Genomic DNA, 18,909 nt, shown 5'->3' on the forward strand with positions numbered 1-18,909 from the left:
GCGATCGGCAGTGATCACGTTATTACATAAAAAAGGGAAAGACCCACAGCATTGTGGGAATTATCGCCCAATTTCATTAATTAATGTGGATGAAAAAATTATTTCTAAGATATTAGCTTTTAGGCTTGAAAAAGTTCTTCCGTATTTGGTGCATAGGGATCAGGTCGGTTTTGTGAAAAATAGAAGCTCTGCGGATAATCTACGTAGGTTATTGCATATACTCTGGAAGAGCAGGACTAAGCTAGACCCTGTCGTTGCCTTCTCTTTGGACGCAGAGAAAGCTTTTGATAAAGTTGAGTATCCTTTTCTGTTTCATACCTTGAAGAGATTTGGTTTCGGTCCCTTTTTTAGGCAGTGGATTCAGGTGGTATACACAGATCCAATGGCTACAGTTATTACCAATGGGATAATGTCACCCTCATTTTCGTTAAGTCGGGGTACTAGACAAGGTTCACCCTTATCACCTCTCATTTTTGCTCTGTTTTTGGAGCCTTTAGCCATAGCTTTACGTGAATGTAAGAAAATTAGAGGGGTGGATTTGGGTCAAGAAGAACATAAAACTTTTTTGTATGCAGATGATATTTTACTGATTTCAACTAACCCAGAACAGGCCGTTCCTGCAATTTCCTCAATTATTGATTCTTTCTCTGTAATCTCTGGATACACTATAAATTGGTCTAAGTCTGAAGCTATGCCTATTTCTAAATTGTGTCCGCCTGTTATGAGGAGTTCATGGCATTTCAAGTGGAAGCCCGAGGGTCTGACTTATTTGGGGATTAAATTGACCCCTGGTTTAGACAACATAATGAAAGTAAATATTTCCCCAGTGATTCAAAACATCCGTTCGCTGTTGCAGAATTGGGTTAAAATAAATCTGTCCCTTTTGGGCAGAATTAATTTGGTGAAGATGATTATTGCCCCTAAACTTCAGTACTTTCTTCACATGTTACCGATAGCAGTCCCACATAATTTGCTAAAGCTTTATAATACATGTGTAGAGGGTTTTGTGTGGGCAGGTAAAAAGCCATTGTTCAATCGGTCTAAATTATATGCTGCTAAAGAGAGTGGTGGGTTGGCATTGTCTAAGATGGTCTGGTATCATTACGCTTTCTCCCTCTCTCAGTTAGTTAAGATACATAATTCCTCTACTGATAAGCCATCATGGGTTGGGATGGAGGAAAGTCTTGTGGCCCCTTCGTCTTTAGAGGCCTTCCTTACTCAGAAGGGTAGGCCAGTACCGTTTAAAGATCCAGTACTGTCTTTCATGCAAGAGACCTGGCTTAGAGCTCACCAATATACCAACAGCAGCCCTTATCTCACCGCTAGAGCCTCTATTTGGTATAATAAGAAAGTATTAATAGGGAAGAAACCGGTCTGGTGGGAGGCCTGGGCTAGGACAGGTATTAATCAGATGGGGGACCTATTTGGGCAGACTGGCATGAAATCGTTTGCAGAAATCAGACGAGAATTCAATTTGGATCCAAGGGAAATTTGGAGGTTTTTTCAAATAAGACATTGTATTAAAGCCATTTTGAAAAATAATCTAGACCCTCCATCTAGTGTTCAGAAGATGTTTGTAACCCCTGACAATAACAGAATCAGGGCATCTAAATTTTATGGGAGCTTCAGAGAGGCACATGCTCCCAGTTTGGGGGGACTGAGGCGGTGTTGGGAGAAAGATCTGGGTATCCAGATCTCAGAGGACAGTTGGAAGATGCTGATCTCATCATGGTATGTTTGCTCACCTGAAACACAGTCTCAACTTATCCAGTACAAGTTGCTTCACAGAAACTATTGGACACCCAGTAAATTAGTCAGGTTGAAGCTCGCAGATAAGGACATTTGTTGGAAATGTCAGCAGGAAGTCGGGACTCTAGTTCATATGTTGTATACATGTCGGAAAAATGATTATTTGTGGGATGGGATCATCAACTTGGTGAATGATATTTTTAAACTTAATCTTTCTAAATCTCCAGCTATATGCGTCCTGGGCCTACTACCTGACGATAACATTCTCTCAAAAAAACAGAGATTGTGGATGCGTCTGGCTTTTATAACTGGTTGCAGGGTAATTCTTAGGCATTGGAAGTCATCCAGCCCCTGTTCTTTCAAGGAATGGACCGAACAAATGTCTAGGATGGCATCATATGAACGGGTTATGTATAGAATGAAGGGAAGAGAAGATATTTTTGAGCAGGTCTGGGGTCCCTTTTTGCGGTACATTGACAATGTCTCTTAGACATTATGATAAATGGTCTCTTAGAGGGATATTTCATGTGTCATTGGTATTTTGGTTGTTGTCTTTTTTTTTTTTTTTTTTTTTTTTTTTTTGCACCAGGGGGTTTTACCCTTATTCGTTTTTGTTTTTGCTGATGTTTTCCAGGAGGCGGTGTATTATTTTGTTTCTCCTGGGTTTTATTTATTTTATTTATTTATTTATTTATGTAATTTTTTTTTTTTTTTTTTTTTTTTTTTTTTTTTTTTTTTTGTTTGTTAGTGTGTTGTTTGTTTGCTTGTCTTAGTTTGTTTGTTTGTTTAGAAATGGACAGAGAACTGACAGTATGATTATTGCAGTTGTATATTTATTTATTAATGTTTCTGTCCATCCAAAAATATTAATAAAAAAAAAAAAAAAAAAAAAAGGAAATCCCAACACCTATTCTCATCTTGTTTTGTAAAGCAACCTAAAATCTGTGAAAGAGCAGAAAATTGATCTTTCTGAATGTAAAAAAAAGGGGGAACAGTAGATACGCAATCATATCTCTACAGGGCACAAACTGAGGTATCTCTATCTCCTTCTCGGCTTTACCTCCTTCCATTTGTGCAAACCAACATCGATGACTAGACACACATATACCACCCACTTCCCTATTCCAACGTTATCTGAGCTCACTCTGGGCAGCTTTCTCGTCGTCCTTTGATGATAAGAAAATGTGGAACAGTTTCTAATTTATCGCGGCCTCCAGGCCTTTTTTCCTTTTGTGCTATCAGGTGCATAAGCTGCAGAGAGAAAACATGCCCGTCCTAATCCAACATTGTATCATCAGCGCAGCATCTTTAGATAGCTGGAGTTAAAGGAAAAGGCTGGGGAAAAAAGCCATTGTTATTTAATAAGCATCAGGAAAGATTTAGGGAATGAGTAATGGGTCTAATTTTAGGACCTCATGATGAACGGCAGACGTTTTATCTTGGGGATAGTGAGACTCTCTTGAATCACTGGTCTATGAAGATTAAACTGGACAAAGAGTTTTAGGGTTGGTGATGCTGATGTCATTTACTGGGTTTTAGGACATAATCCGTTAGTTTTAATACTGGAAAACAGTGATTTTTCTGGAACACATGTACCTCTTTTTAACCACATATTTGTAAGTATTCAGTAAAACTGAAGTAAGCTCACTAGTGTAGTGTTTCACTAGAGATGAAACGTCTTCAAGTAACTTAAAGAAGTCCAGACGCTTTTCTTTGCAAGCTCCTTTGACTCACTAATGTACATTCCCACATGGACTTGGTGCTTGGTTTGTTTAATTATTTAGGATGGTATCCAGTTAAATCCTCACCCAAAGTGTTCAGTTTGAAAGTGTCACAATTTTGGCTGTGCTCGGCAGTGTAAGTTCCCACTGTCACTCTTAGACTAGCTGTTTTTTTAACCTTAGTTTTACATGCAAAATAGAACACAAAGAAGAATTAATTAAAAACCCTGATACTAGAAACCGCGGTGACATTCTGAAATGTCTTGCTCAGGCAGAACGACAGTCTGAAACCCAAAGATTTTTAGTGTGTTCTTATAAAAGGGTAGGAAAACCTGAAATTATTCCCATTGGAGGAGCTGGATTCAGTGAAAGAAAGAGTGGCTTTACAGGGCTCTAGACTAACTTTTTGACATGGGCGCACCGGTACGCCTAACTTTAAAAATTTAGGCGTACCGGCACAAAAGTTAGGCGCACTCAAATTTTTCAACCGCATCGCTTAACACCGCAGTTTTACATGTGCACTTTCTTTGGGGGGGGAAGTCCATACAGACAATATTAATTTCTAAATTATTAACTAACAAACTTGTGCTTAAAGTGCTTTGTCAATATTGTAGAAAATGTTAAAAACTTAATCATCATCTTGGCCTCCTCTGACGACCTGTTTGCTGCTGTCTGCTGCTGAAAGGCCGTGGGGAGAGGGGACACTTGGGCAGTGCATTTACTGCAGCATATAATGTGTTTTCTGGATACACTGTGCTTTTTCAGCATTCAAATATTGATGGCACCGTGTCAGAGCACTGGCTATGAATTTCAGACAGATCAGGCCTTAACTTAACAAAAAAGTTATCAATAGTTCTTTTCATATTTTCTTATTACCCACAGCTACAGTACATCCACTTCTCTCAGGCCTAGGCTGCTCACTAGGGCTGAGTATCATCACTGATTTCTATAATCCATTCAATTCCGGTTCTCAAAGTCCTGATTTGATTCAATTTAGCCTCAGACAGTCAGAAATATTATAATTCTGATCATTTATCAGTACTGATACACATGAGACTTCATCAGAATTGTGAAAATCACAGCAGATGCCTTTGTGTGAAAGTAACTGAGAATAAAACACAGGAAAACATGAAGGAGATTTTCCTGGTCTGGCTTTTTATAGCAGATAACCTTAAAAATATTCTGCAATTTTGCATAATTTTAAGAAATTTAAATTTCTTCAGTATTGAACAGCAGAAATTAGGCTTTCTTGTCCGAGGTCATTTAAGTGAAAAAAGAAAAAGCGCTGTAAACAACGCTAGACTGGTGGGTAATAAGCGAATGAATAATGCAGAAAACAGATTTGAGACGGGAAACTGTTCCTGAAGTACAGAGAGAGAGAGAGCTGTGCAGGAAGTGTGATTTTTATCGTGGTGGAAGCAAAACAGCAAAAGTCAGAGGGAATTCATGACGACATTGATCAAATGTGAAGCGCAGTTTGCTGCTTCTTTTGCTGCTGGCTCGGTGAATTTTGGTTGGAGAGAGGCAAAACCTGCAGCTCAGAATCAGCGCAAAAAGACGTAAACACAGCGCGGACCCGAAGAATCGCTAAGCTCCGACAGCGTGTCCGTGTTCAGGCCGTCGGGTGAGAAAGCCGAGAAAGACGAAGCTGATTCTGATGTGTTGGGTCCGCTCCGTGTTTAGGTCTTTGTGTGGAATCCGTTAATGAATTGATATCGCTTTATTCAAGCTTATCACCTCTCTCTTCCACCTGCACTTTCAACTGGACCACGGCCAATCAGAGAGGTCCCGCCCCTGACTATCTCTGATTGGTTTAGTCCACGATAGGGGCATAATGTGTGTCTGTTGTTGACCACACGGAGAGTTACAGAGATTTTTTTTTTTGTTACCGGAACAGTTGGTCGCACCTGTGCGACCAAATATTTATTTTTAGTCGCACCACTGAAAAATTTGGTCGCATTTGCGACCAAATTGGTCGCACTCTAGAGCCCTGCTTTAGAAGAGAGGGCTGAGAGTGGAAGATGAACACAGTACAGAATCCAGAGGCTTCATTCATTCAAGTTGTCGCCAGCACAGCCAATCAAGCCTTAATCCTTCAAATGTCTGTGCCTATTAAATATTATAAATATCTTCTTAACGCAGACAACACGCGCTACATGACAACATAAGGTTTATTATAGTGATTACACGATTTCCTCCAGTGACAGCAGCTCCAGTTTCTTGGGGATTTGTTTGTGCAAAACGCATTGTGATAAAAAAATGAAACAGCAGGAATATAGTTTAAAATGTTAGATTATTTGGTTCATGTGTCTATGGGATGTTAAGAAAATCTGCAATGTGCTCTCGCAATGTAATGCAATGATAATGTGACTTGTAGTGAACAGGATTTGCTGAAGTTTTTGTATTGATTACATTGTTGCTGTACTAGCCTGCTTTGATCAGTACACTCCAAACACTTAACAACAAGGTTATTTTTGTAACATTTGGTTTTTGTATCATTGCTATTGAGTTTTTTTTTTAATCTGTGGTGCATCTGAGTTTTGTTATCTAGATTTATTGTTCAATGTTTCTTGTCTGATTACGTTCATTCTGATTGTTTGTTTCCAGTCTGTATTCCTCATCAGGGTGTGTAACCTTTAGTTAGCATCATTTGTGTTTCCTTTCTATCTCCTCAGTCAGTGTTTAATGTCTCCATGTTTATCTCCTGTCACTGTCAAGTTCCCATGTCTCAGTCCTGGTCTGAGTGTTTGTTACTTCCTGTTTTATTTTGATAGTCCTTCATCTCTTGTCTCTTGTGTTAAGTTTTGCTTCCCCTCGTCTCGTTAGTCTGATTCCATTCATCTGTGTTCCCCGGTGTTTCCCATCTCTCTAATTACCTGGTGCGTATACATTGTCGGAGTATCCTTTTGTTCTTTGTTGTGTCGTCTCTTGTGGTTGTGTCCCTCACTGAAACAAATGTTTGATTTTCCTAGTTTTGGTATTCTTGTATTTCGTACTTTGTTTTAGTTTAATAAAACCAGCTTTTAGTATACCCCGTCGAGTTTGGGTCGTACTTCTGCCAGCAACACAGCCTACTGTGAGACACCTATAAGTGATTCTTTACATCCTTTAACTGTAAAATTGAAGAGCATATACACAGAATTTAAATCCAGACACTTTAATATTCCTCTCACCTCATGCCTTATCCTCTTATGCCTCAGTCATACAGGTCTATAGACCAGGTGAGTAGTTTCTGAAGGTTGCTGACTGTCAATAGGTAAAATTGCAAGATTGTTTTGGTCACTAGCAGATTCTCATGGTTATCTGTAGTTTGAAAGGTGTTGGTTGCAAACGAAAGGCACAACTTTTACTGTGAAGTTGAACACTTTCCATTTAAAATTTCACTTTGCTAACAGGGTAATTAGCTAGTGTTTGTAGAGAAGTTGGCATCTTCTGTGCAAACTACGGGCAACAGTGGAAATCTGTCAATCACAAAAGCAATCGCAAGGTTTTCAGGGCAGCGCCGTGCCTTTTGTGGTCATTTTCACTCATCCAACAGTCCAACACTGTTTTGCTAAACCTTGTGACAGTGGTGAACATGGCTGTATACAAATAAACGGCTTGATTTGAGCTTCCCCAGCTTCAAATCCAAAAAGTAGAAAAGTCGAAATCACGGTATTCACCACTCTCTTGATCTTTGGTATACGTGATTGAAATTTGAAGCTTACTATTTTTTTCAGTTACTATTTTAAAAGCTACCAGGCTGCTACATGTTTTTTATTATCAGGATTTACAAATTTCATTTTGATTTATTTGCACAAACTAGGATTATTATTATACATAATTTTAAACTCAATACCACTACCCAGAAAAATAATCAATGCCATTTTCAATACGAAAAATAACAAAAAAATTAAATGGATTATTTTTTTGAATAAATACTAGAAAAATACCAATAATTAAATAGTTATTAAAGTAGGAAATACAAAATATTTTAAAGCTTAACTTTTCACTTGAGATTGCGGTTTCTGTTATGGAATTAGTTAACCCAAAAGTGTGAAAAGACCTCCCTAAAACACATGTATCCTCATAATCCAGTCATCTGATGACTGTCTCCCACCCCAACCCACCCCGAGTAAAGTAGCCCAAGTGGTTCAAGCTGCCCACACTAGCCCACCATTTTGCCAGGACAGCCTAACCTTATTTTTCTGTCCAATCTATCTGGGCCACAATCAATACAAACAGTGATTTTTCATGGTCCTGGCAGGGGCAAATTAGTCTCCCAAACATACAGCACCACTGCTTAGACAGAGAAGAGAATTCATTGACTCTGTCCAAAAAGAGGATGGGAGATGCTCTTTTTTTGCTCTTCTCTGTAATACCAACTGCAGCTGGGTCCTCCTGACAGGCCTTACCAAGCTGCTCTCGCTGATAACACTGGCTAGACAGGCAACAATGAAACAAACACTGTAACCAATTACACAGGCTGCGGATAGAGACAAACGTTTAGAGAAACACAGCTGACCACAGCTCCACAGAGATGGCCCCAATCTCACTTTAATTACATTTAGGACGTTATAGTGCATCACCAGTTAATCAGAGCACCAAACGGGATCCAGATGGATGCTGGGTGACAGGAATAGCACTGTTTGCTGAATGGGTACTGCTTGGAAAGCTGGGATTATATTTGCGTTTTGCTCTACATTGCAGCGTGGCTCGCTCTGAGCTGCTAGAGTGAAATTAAATAGCTGTTTATAGAGGCACTTCGCAAGGAGCACAGCTGAATTATGCCACTGCTCTTTATTCTCTGAGCCATGGTTTTGAGATGTGCATTAAGCCGTCAGATTCAGAAGGGACAGAATACCATTAGCGTAATTAGGCTGTGCTCTGTAAAAAAAATAAAAAACTAAAAAATAAAGTAAAATCTGACAGGTCCAGTGTAAACACAAGACGAGCAATAGAGCACCTTTGTTACGTACATTTCACTCCGGCGGAGGATGATGTGGGAGGTCTGGAGGATGAAGACGAGGAAGAGGAGGATGTTTTGATGGGGAAGGAGGTCTTCCCACGGCGGGAGGAGGGAGCGAGCACCCTGGAGCGTTTCAGCGGGATCACAGCTCTGGGTGGGGGGGCCACTCTGCCGTGGTAGTCAAAAAGCCTCAAGAGAAGAAAAACCTATAATATTACACTTGACTTCTTACGCATTTTCCATAGGCCCTATAGCAGTCAGCAAATGTTCATCTAAAGGGTTATTTGATTTATTTCACCACTGCTTCTTTCCACAGCCCTCTCGCTATTTCCAGTATTGAATCAGAAGGCAGATTTGCTATGGATCACTCGACTTCCTTCTCTCAAACAGCACAGGTAAAACAAAAGACAGATGTTCCAGTTCAATTTTCCTGAGATCCCCATTTCTGTTCCACTAAAGGGTGTGTTGCATGCATGGAAATAATCCCTTCACATATATAAGAGGATGAAATTGAGAGGGTGCTTAATGTCAAATAAAAGTGCCAGCTTTGACTGTTCCTGGTGACACCAGATTGTCACAGCTCTCAATGTGAAGTTTGACATTTAGAAAATAGAAACTGTCTCTGCAGATAAGCACTCTGATCATTGGTGGATAAATGTGAGACAAAACAAGTGTTTCTTCATCAGCATGTTGATCTGTTCAGTCTGCACGACAACTCGACTATTTCAGTGTACCTGTCTGGGAACGTGAATAGAATTTAATAGGCAGGACAAGTGTCTCAAAGTCTGTTTTACTACCCATTTGCTAAGACGCAGAAGAGATGTGAATAGTAATTATTATCACAGAAAAACAGCTCTGCAAAGCTTTGAATTCTACACATTTATATGGTCATAAACAATACTCAAGTAGGCTGTGGCATTTAAGTGATGCTCAGGCCTAAAGTATGACGAGAAAGGCAGGATGGACTCATGGGTTGAACATTGTTCATGCCAGATTCTAACCCTACTATTCAAATGTTGCAGCAGAAATCAAGACATCAGACCAGGCAACAACTTTCCAATCTTCTACAACCCAGTTTTTGTGGGTGTGTTAGAACCATATCCTCAGTTTCCTGATCTTAGGAGTGGCACCCAGTGTGGTCTTCTGCTGCTGTAGTGCACCTGCATCTAGGTTCAATGTGCTGTACATTCAGAGATGCTCTTCTGCATATCTTGGTTGTAAATAGGGTTTATTTGAGTTAACGTTGCCTTCCAGTGAGCCTGAAGCTTTGTTGCTTTTTACAACAAAGCATTTTCAGAGAATTTCTGTTCACTGGATATTTTCTCTTTTTCTGGCCCTTCTCCGTAAACCCGAGGGTCGGTTGTTTGGGAAAATCCCAGGAGATCAGCATTTCTACAGGGATTACATGCACCAGCCCATCTGGCACCAACAACCACACAATTTTTTTAAGATTTATTTTTGGAAGTTTTAGCCTTTATTTGATAATACAGTATTTAGGGTGAAAGAAAAGCATAGCTTGAACCCAGGTCAGAAAGTTGCTTTAATAAGTAGTTAAACAGGTGTACCTAAAGGTGACCAATGAATGCATTTCAAACTGAAATTGTAAATACCTCTACAATGTAACAGAGCAATGCAGTTTTCGTGGTGTAGCCAACATGCACAGCTAAAGACCAACATCAAAATAGTGAGAATGTCACAGCTAATGTGACATTCTAATGTCACATTAATGTGAGAATGCAAAGCTTGACAGATGTTACAATTAAACTGAGTCTATAGAAATTATAATGTGATGTATAATGTTCTGAAATGTTACATCTGATCACATATTGGTAAAAAAAAAAGAAAAAAGAATGGTACCTACCTGCTGTAGAAATCATCCCTGTAGTACTCGTAATCAAATTCATAACCACTATTAGAAAGACAGAAGGGGAGGAAGGCACAGAGAAAGACAGAGAAAGAGAGAATGCGATGGATTATGATAAGAGGAGCCATTTCAAGCCTGTCAAAAATAAGCAGATAAAACACAAACTGTTCCGACTCAAACGGACATGCTCTAGTTGACGCCTACAGCCCATCACAGGTTAAGCAGTAAGCCTAAGCTACGCTGACATGCAAAGACCACAGATCGAGAAAAGATCAACAAAAAGTTTGAGAGAGCCAATACAGTCAGAGTCAAAAAGAAAAAAAGTTTTTAAGACCCTAGAGCTGAAAATCGATGTGGCACGCTCAGGATGACAACTGATTTAGAATTCAGGAAGAGCAATAAAATAAAGAGAAGCAGCGATGAAAAGGAGTTGTTTTGAAATGCTGCTATTCTCGCAGGAATTTTAATGTATTAATGATTAATGCATTACTATTTCGATTTAGAACAGTGTAGTGTTGGTTTTTGCTTCTCCGGATCCTGCTCCATAATTACCATATTACACCCGACTCATTTCTACTGCAGATATAAATTGCAAATGAGGTTCTATGATAAAACAATGCAAAGACTAATAAAATTAGTGTAATAATACTGTAAAAAAAAGAACAAACTAACCAACAATTCACAAAAGTGTAAGGTATAAGCTTTGCCAATGAAAGCGTCCCAGTGACACTTTCCCAGAAAAAACATGCCTAAACCTCTATCACATTAGTCTGCAGTAAACAAGCGCAGCTTTGATCTGTTTGTGACCAGGAGATGTGTGCGGGGCAGAGAATCAGGGTCATGCTTAATGAAGCTTACACAACAGTTTCTCCTTCGAGATTTACAGACTTGTGCTGAAAAAACTTCAGTCGACGTTTTAAAACTCAATTAGAACGAGGGGGAAAAAAGCGAACATAATAGGGATCCTCATATTTTTAATATTACTGCACATTTACATCAGCTGGAGCAGCAGGATGTGAAAGATGATTAATATTAATGATAAGAAACTTTTCCAGAGGAGGAACATGCTGGAAGAAGGGCAAATCTTACCTGTAGACAGCTGAGAGCGGCCGTTTGGAGCCTGCTTTGGGCCTGTATGGCTTGGGCTCCCCGGCCATGTTTATGTCTGTAAAAAGACAAAGCGAAAGTCTTCAGTCATCAGTCATAAAGGGGTGTTTTTACTGTGGATTAAAATAACATACAGAACACCTATTGTAACTGTGTAATTTAAGTATTTTTATTTTAGTTTTAAGTATTTTTCTTAAAAAAAAACAAAAAAAACTATCCATCTGTTTCTTTGTCTGGCGATGTGTGGTCCAAATTTTCTTTGCAGGAATTTTAGGTCAGAACACGCTGTGTGTGGGCTGCCTCGTCCTCTTCCTCTGCAGCAGAGGACACACAACAAAACAGCAGCAGAGACTCTCACACTGAGCTTAAATGAAACACGACCAAACAAATTAATTAACAACATCAAATAAAAATGTTTTAAAGCTCTGTTATTTGGGGTCTCGACCGATTGTACAGAACTTAACTATACACATTTCTTGCATGACATTGTGCACACACTGCAAATACTCAATCACTACTAACCGACTCGCAATAAAACTTTGAAAGTTAAAGCAAATCCAAGGATGTTTTTGCCAACTAGTTAGCAAATATGCACATTTTTCTCCTAGTGACTGATGGTTGCTAGGTGGTGGCTGACTTCTCTCTATGGCCTGTATGAATGGTGCTTTTGCAACTGATTTCCCAGCAACTGCCATTAACCTCCAGCAACTACTCACCAACCGGTGGGGGAACAAACATTTAATTAATGGTTGACATAGTGTAATGAACCAGTGTCTAGGCCGAAATTGCCAACATGATTGTCACGCGTCCAAAATGGCAAACAAGTTAACGCCACATGGTTAGCGAGCACATGTCCTGTAAACCTCAAAAGAATCTCATGATTTCATTTTTGCTATTGTGTTCACTCTGGTCTGTTGTAACATGTCATACTTTGAAAACAATGCGAACTGAAATACAGCTGCACAAAAAATACCTACAAACATTAGGTTTTATTCTATCAGGGGATTACTTTAGCACTACATGTCTAGTTAGCTATGTGCTAAAGTGAGCTTTGTGCTTTGTGCTATAGCTAAAGCAACAGCAAAAAATAACTGCGTGGCTCACAGCTTTCTGACTTTATCAAAATCACAATATAATACAGATAAGATGCTTTAGCCTAACTTACAACAATATAATAGCTTAAAACTTGCATTGGTGTATTTGACTTGACAATAGCTTGCAGCACAAGTAAGAATACTGACTGACAGGAGTCCACATTTTCCCCCCATACGCCAATCTCCAGAAAAGTTTGTGTGGTTTCAGCAGTTCATAAAAACTTAGTTCTGGATTGTTTACCCTCTTGGTAGTGCATTCCACTACACTGCAAATCTCAGGCACTTTTCAGTTTGTTGCTTGCAGACAGAAAAGATGAACAGGCACCTTCATACAACACAAAGTCAGTGAAATGCTGTGTATTGCTTCCCCTCAGGTGTGGACCAGACTTAATTGTAGTCTGTCTCTATGTGGCAAGCCCAGCTATGAAAACATAGAGGACATAAGGCCAGATTACAGCACAAATGGTAGAAGTGTGATTTCTTTCTCTCCTAAGAAAGCAACTACTCCATTATGTCTGTATCTGTATTCGGTGGGATACTATCTTCTATGAAAACCTTTAATTTTGTGCTTATACTTGCTGGCAACTTAATTATACTGTGTCAGATACTGTTTTGCTATCTGCTCATAACTGTTGAAAAGGAAGTTATCTTACTCTCTGTATGAATAAATCAATATTCGCTTCTGAATATTATCATGCAGTATACGGGATATCACAGAAACTCATTCAGTGTCGGTGTTTCCTACGCTGCGGTGTAACCTAATTTAAAAGCCAAAAACTGTGCCCATGAAAGTGAAATAACTTCCTTTCTTCAAACATCCTCACATCGAGCAACGGCTTGTGATGGTGGCACACAGTTCAAAGCCATGGCTGAGCACAAGGGAGCATAAAAGTACTTCATAATACAGAGATTTAAAAAATCAATTTAAGCTCTTTGGAAGCTTTGTGCTGTTTCCGCTGCAAAACTGAACTTTTCATGCGACATTTAAAAAAAGCTGCAGTACCGTCGAGTAGACTCACTAAATTCGAGGTGCACTGCGAGAGCCAATTTTCTAAAGGCAAGACTGGAGACCTTGCTGCCGTGCACTGGAAAGATTACAAAACAAAATTGTCGTTGCAAGGCACAAGAAAATCCTTGAAAACATACAAACAATAAAAATAAGTAAACATTAAAAGAAGAACTAAAACAAAAGCAGAAAGTTAGGAGGGCTTTGATTTATAGCCGGCTGTTCGTGCTTTCCGTAAAAAATTCTTTTTACTATCAGGCGTAGAGGTTTTGTGATCCAGCCAGTCAGTGATGCAGACATTTCCATATCACTATCTGTGCATTGCCAAGGGTGCTGCAAGGTCCTCATATTTTGTGAAGTCTGAGTGGCTTCTGGGAGACGAGCCAGTTGGTCAAAGTAAAACACCGGAAAAATGAGGAAAACAGTCCAGGAACTTTATGGATGCAGATATGAGGTGATATTTCTGAGGTGAGGGAGGCTACAACACCTTAACGTAACACTTTCATGTGAGGTCTAGTATAAAAAGTAGCTTTCCAGAATCTCATCCCACTCTGAGGTTATTATTCTTCTAAAAATGAATAAAAAACCATAAAGGAGGGTGAAGCAAATAGATCACTTGAGGCGAAAAGTGAAAAAAATTTCCATAGTCTAACCGAAGGCGGAACAAAAAATCCCATCAAGTGCTTTTTTTAATATTGTCCTTGATATCACACAACTGTTCATGAGCATCAGCATGCTCAGCAGTAGCAACGCATTAGAAAGGCCATTTCCTAACTGGCAGGACACAACAAGTTTACGACTGAGAACAATGCACCAATCAGCAAACGCCCTTGAGAGGATAAACCCACACCCCATTGTGAAGAGCCTTGGCTAAGTGCCTTGTAGGTACATAGATCACTTTAAAGGCACTTTCTGACAAATTGTTGTTTTTTGCATGCGGCCGTGTTCTCACTATCACTTTGTCCCCTCCAGCAACACACATTTGCCTAAATAATTTATGCATCTGCTCTGCCCCCCTTCGTCCCAACACCAAACAAGTGGAAGCACCCCAATCCCCAGGAGTGGAATTGCACTGGGGTGAAAATAAGCTGCTGGCAAACTCTTGCCTCCTTCTCCCAGAGGCTGCTCTCATGAGAAATAGGATTAAAGCCTGGTCTGTTTGTATGCTGCCTACTTAGACATGCTAAAACACAGACTTTTTACAGAAAGCTGCATGACCAAATGAGTGTGAGTGTGTGTGTGAGTGTGCATACTTGACAGAGTATGCAAGGATTGACCATGATGGTAACCTTTGGAGATAATTACACTTTTGCTCATCAACCTGAAAGGTTGACTTACAAAGAGATCAGGTCCAAACCTTTAATTAGCCCACAACAGCCCAACTAAATATAATTGGCATCTAAAACCTGAAGTGATAAAAAAAAAATCTCTGACAGCTCTGTTTTTGTGAGCCATTATTTTTGATTCAGCATGGTTTATATGCAGTACAGTCAAATCCATGCTGTTCAGTCCCTGACAGGTATCGCCACTGCTGGAGGCTAAAAGAGCCTTAGCCTATTTCGACTGAAGCTGTCAGTACATGTGTGGTTCAAGCAGAGTCCAGTGGAGCAATCAAAACCACATTTTCAAACCTCAACTGTTAACTAACACAAAAACTGCACACTCTTTGATTCAACATTTTAAGGCTCTTTTCATGGATAAATACCATTGTTATAATCAACCTTTTGGAATGTAATACATTTTTTAGTGAATTTAACATCTTTTTAATATGAACTGTTTGTGGAACCAAAACATGGCATTTGAAGACGTGTTTGGGAATAGATATAAACACTTGTACATCTATTCAGGTGTTTCATTAACACAACAATCGGTTATTCTGACAATGACTCTCCCAGTATTAAACCTACCTGTATCGGTGAGAGAACCATGTTCTTTAGGATCTCATCAAGTTCAGGACCTTCTTTCAAGAAAATAGCAACCAACTAAATCTTCATACATCCCATCTGTTCTTCATCTTAGGGATATGTTATTGACTTACTGAATAATACTGAAGCATTTGTTCATATGTAGAGTTAACAGTTAATGGCTCAGAATTATTATATCAGTGTTAAACACTGCAGTTCAACAAAGATCCATACACCTTCTTCTGCCAGCATTTATATGTTTAATTTTTTCAAATACTTGAAATGTTCACATTTGTTTTTTGACAATAAACTCAACCTTGTACATTTCAGACAATTTCAGCTCCTTTTTGCTGGAAGGTTGTATTTTTCTACTATAAATACCTTAAATGTGTTTCATTGGGTTCAAGTAAAGCAACATTCTTGGTAGGTCATATTTCTTTTTTTCCCCTTTTTTTCGCACTTTTTTTCTTCATTGTGAACTCTGGTGTAGTTTTGGCATTGTGTTTTTGGATGGTTATTATGCTAGAGCATTCATCTTCTGCCAAGTCATTTTGTTAGCCAGACCTTTGGTACATCCACAGGCATTCATGGTGCAATGTGGAAATGCCATCTCAGAAGCACCTTCTGTCCTTATGGTTCTCCGTATGGTCACACTCCCACCTCTGTGCCTATCAGGGTTATGAATTCACTGCAGTAGTCCTTGGCCAGATTTACGTCAAACATGTTCTACCTCATCTGAGACTCAGAAATTCATCTTAGTCCGATCTGACTAAAGCAGAGATTCTGAATATTTATCAGGCTTTAATCTTTAATTGAAGTTTAATCTTATAGTTTTGTGCCAAAGAACAAGCCAGGGATTTTTTTTCTTGGATGCTGTCCAGTATGGTTGATGTTATGCAATGTCCTTTCTGCTTTTCAAACTGTCACAGTAACTCTGATTCTCACTGATAACCCTTGTGCCAAGTTTCCTCTTGCCTGTCTGTGTTTCACATCTAGATTCTAGGATGACGCCTGATTAGTAGTTCAAAGGTTATTTGTAGGCCCTTGTACTGCTGCAGCTGTTTTAATTGACTTTTAGTTATTTTGTTTAATCATCATGTGTTTTTTGTAATTTAATCTTTACGAATTAAAACAATTCTTCAATTTCTCTGCCAATTCCTTCATTCGTGGACAATTCACAGCTCATTTTATAACTGCGGTTATGCAGTGGGGCAAATAAAAAAAATTACTGGTGCACTCAAATGCATTTCAGTGATCACAGGTTTTCTCACATGGATGTCTGTGATAACAATGGTATTTGGGTTTATTGCAATGAGTTTCCACTTTGGGGTTTTTATTTGCAGTATCAGTACTAGGTAAGTAAAGAGAAATTCTTTATGTGTAAACTGATAAATAATGCAATAATTTAGAGGCTGAATTATAAATTGTATAACAAATCTGTGCACTGAAGGACAGAGAAAATCCCAACAATATTATGAACTTCTATGAGCAAGCACTTTGATAACAGTAGGAAGGAAAAGCTCCCTTTTAACAGGAAGAAACCTCCAGCAGAACCAGGCTCAGGGAGGGGCAGACACTGTGACCAGTTAGGGTGAGGGGAGGAAGACATGGAAAAAATGCCAGACATTTTTATTGAAAAATTAAGCTTAGTGTGCACATTTCTGTAGTGATCTGGAAATCTGAGACATGACAAACCTTTGACGTTCCGTTTGTTTGACAACTTGCTTGTTAGCCACAGTTGCCCAGTTGCACTAATTTATTAAAGATCTTGATTATTCAAATATAATAATGTGGTCTTGCTTTAAGGACAGAATTTGTTTTGGCATCTTGTAAGAATGCTGTAGCACTGTTTCAAGCTTCGGTTGGGATCCTATAAGCAGGCAAAATGACATATTTTCATGTTTGCATCGTCACTTCTGTATGTGGGAAGTGGACTTGAAGGGAACTGATTGCAATCCATGAGCCAAGATCATCCACTTTTAGCAGAACACTTTGAGTTTGTGTAGGACTAAAAAGTCATTTTAGTATGAATGAGATGCTCAGTGCTTTTTTTCTGTTCTTCTCTTTTCCTTAGTTTCGGGTTGCTCACTTGCTCAGTCTGCAGCTTGGTCATCCATGGTTGGAGGTGGAGCTCTCCGTGATGCTGAAAGACTTATAAAGAAGGTCTGCTCAGCCTGGGCAACAATTTAAAAAAAAGGGTCTGACCTTGCAGCTGTGCAAATGTACACATAATGCAATTTCAGTCTTTCAGTGCTGAAATTAATTGTAGATATATTTAAGCTAGCCTCCAATTCTCTATCTCTAAGAGACGGCGCGTGCCTGTCTGTCTGTAGATACTAAAACAAGCATAACCCAGGTATGAATAACAATTTAATGCTACAATTTTACTGACTAGGAATTGGGGGGAAAACAGGGCTCTGGATGTAAACTGCAATGGAAAGACAGAGGCACGAAGCATAAGTAATCGCCAAAGACAGACTTGTGTTCCTCTGTCAAGAAAACAAGGATCCGTGACTCCCTGAAGGAACATGCCCATGTGTTTTATTGGTCTCATTTGCTGCCTTACATCTCTGTCTCCCTCAGACTACTCTTGCTCATGCCTCCTGTTCCGCCCTCGGTCTCACCCTATCACTCAATGTGTCTGTTCGTCTGTTCCCATCCCCCTCGCTTTCCCTCCCTCTATCACCCTCCCTTTCCTTCCACACGAACTCGCACAAGATGATATCTAACCCACCTCGCCATCCGTCACTTTCTCTCACAGCCCATATTTCTTCCTGTGTCTCTGCGCACTGCGAGGAAGCTCATTATGAGACATTTCAGTGCTGAGCATCACCTGTGGGGCCCTTTCTATTTGACACCTGTGCCGCCAACGAAAGCTTCACAAGTCTTATTTCTTCCCCTTCTTTCATTAGCAAGGGATGAATAAGCGCAGAGCAATGGAAGTCAAGACGCTGAATAAATCACAGCTATAAACTAAGCCATATGGCAGCATATTGTACAGGAATGACTGGGAATGAGAAAGCACTCCTGCGAAAACTGACAAGACCCAAAAAACATAAGGAGAAGAATATGAATGTACTACTGGAACAGACGAAAATCTGCTCGTCCTGTTGAAGCCAGCAAATCAGACTTTAATCTCTCTGCCTCTCTAGCTTTCTGTTGCGTCGTAAAAAATGAGACAGTGTACCGTTTTTTCTCCTTTCTCGATCTTAGGGAGGAGAAAACCAGCTAATAGCCTCAGGCTTCAGGAAGAGGAGAGCTAACAGGCATGGGTAGCAGGGGTCAACACAAGGTCTTGGAGAGGCAGAGACAAGAGTCTGTCTTAGTGAGCCAAAGAACCTTTCTGTATTACTGTGGGAAGAGTGCTGGAAGATTGGCAGATTCCTGAAAACTGCCTTTTGCGATGTACTGCTCCCATCAGCCGTCTCTGTGTGCTATCGGTATGGTGATGATTCAGCCCTCCAGCCTTCAACAGCTCATTTGGTACAGGTTTTTCTTTAAAACATGGGGGGTAAC

At 39.6% G+C, this 18,909-nt stretch overlaps 1 protein-coding gene across 1 annotated transcript in view; it reads right to left on the reverse strand.

The window, feature by feature from the left end:
* ralylb (RALY RNA binding protein like b) overlaps nucleotides 1–18,909 on the reverse strand; it is a 142,356-nt gene that overhangs the window by 17,093 nt on the left and 106,354 nt on the right. The window contains exons 3-5 of the mRNA XM_085362822.1: nucleotides 11,372–11,447; nucleotides 10,280–10,327; nucleotides 8,429–8,607 (exon numbers count right to left, since the gene is read on the reverse strand). Of these exons, the coding sequence (XP_085218948.1) occupies nucleotides 8,429–8,607; nucleotides 10,280–10,327; nucleotides 11,372–11,447 (303 nt within the window). The remainder of the gene's footprint in view (nucleotides 1–8,428; nucleotides 8,608–10,279; nucleotides 10,328–11,371; nucleotides 11,448–18,909) is intronic.

This window comes from Diplotaxodon limnothrissa, linkage group LG9 (genome assembly GCF_057381915.1).
Source record: "Diplotaxodon limnothrissa isolate DT_005_m linkage group LG9, D_limnothrissa_male_GT1.1, whole genome shotgun sequence".
In the NCBI taxonomy this organism is placed as follows: domain Eukaryota; kingdom Metazoa; phylum Chordata; class Actinopteri; order Cichliformes; family Cichlidae; genus Diplotaxodon; species Diplotaxodon limnothrissa.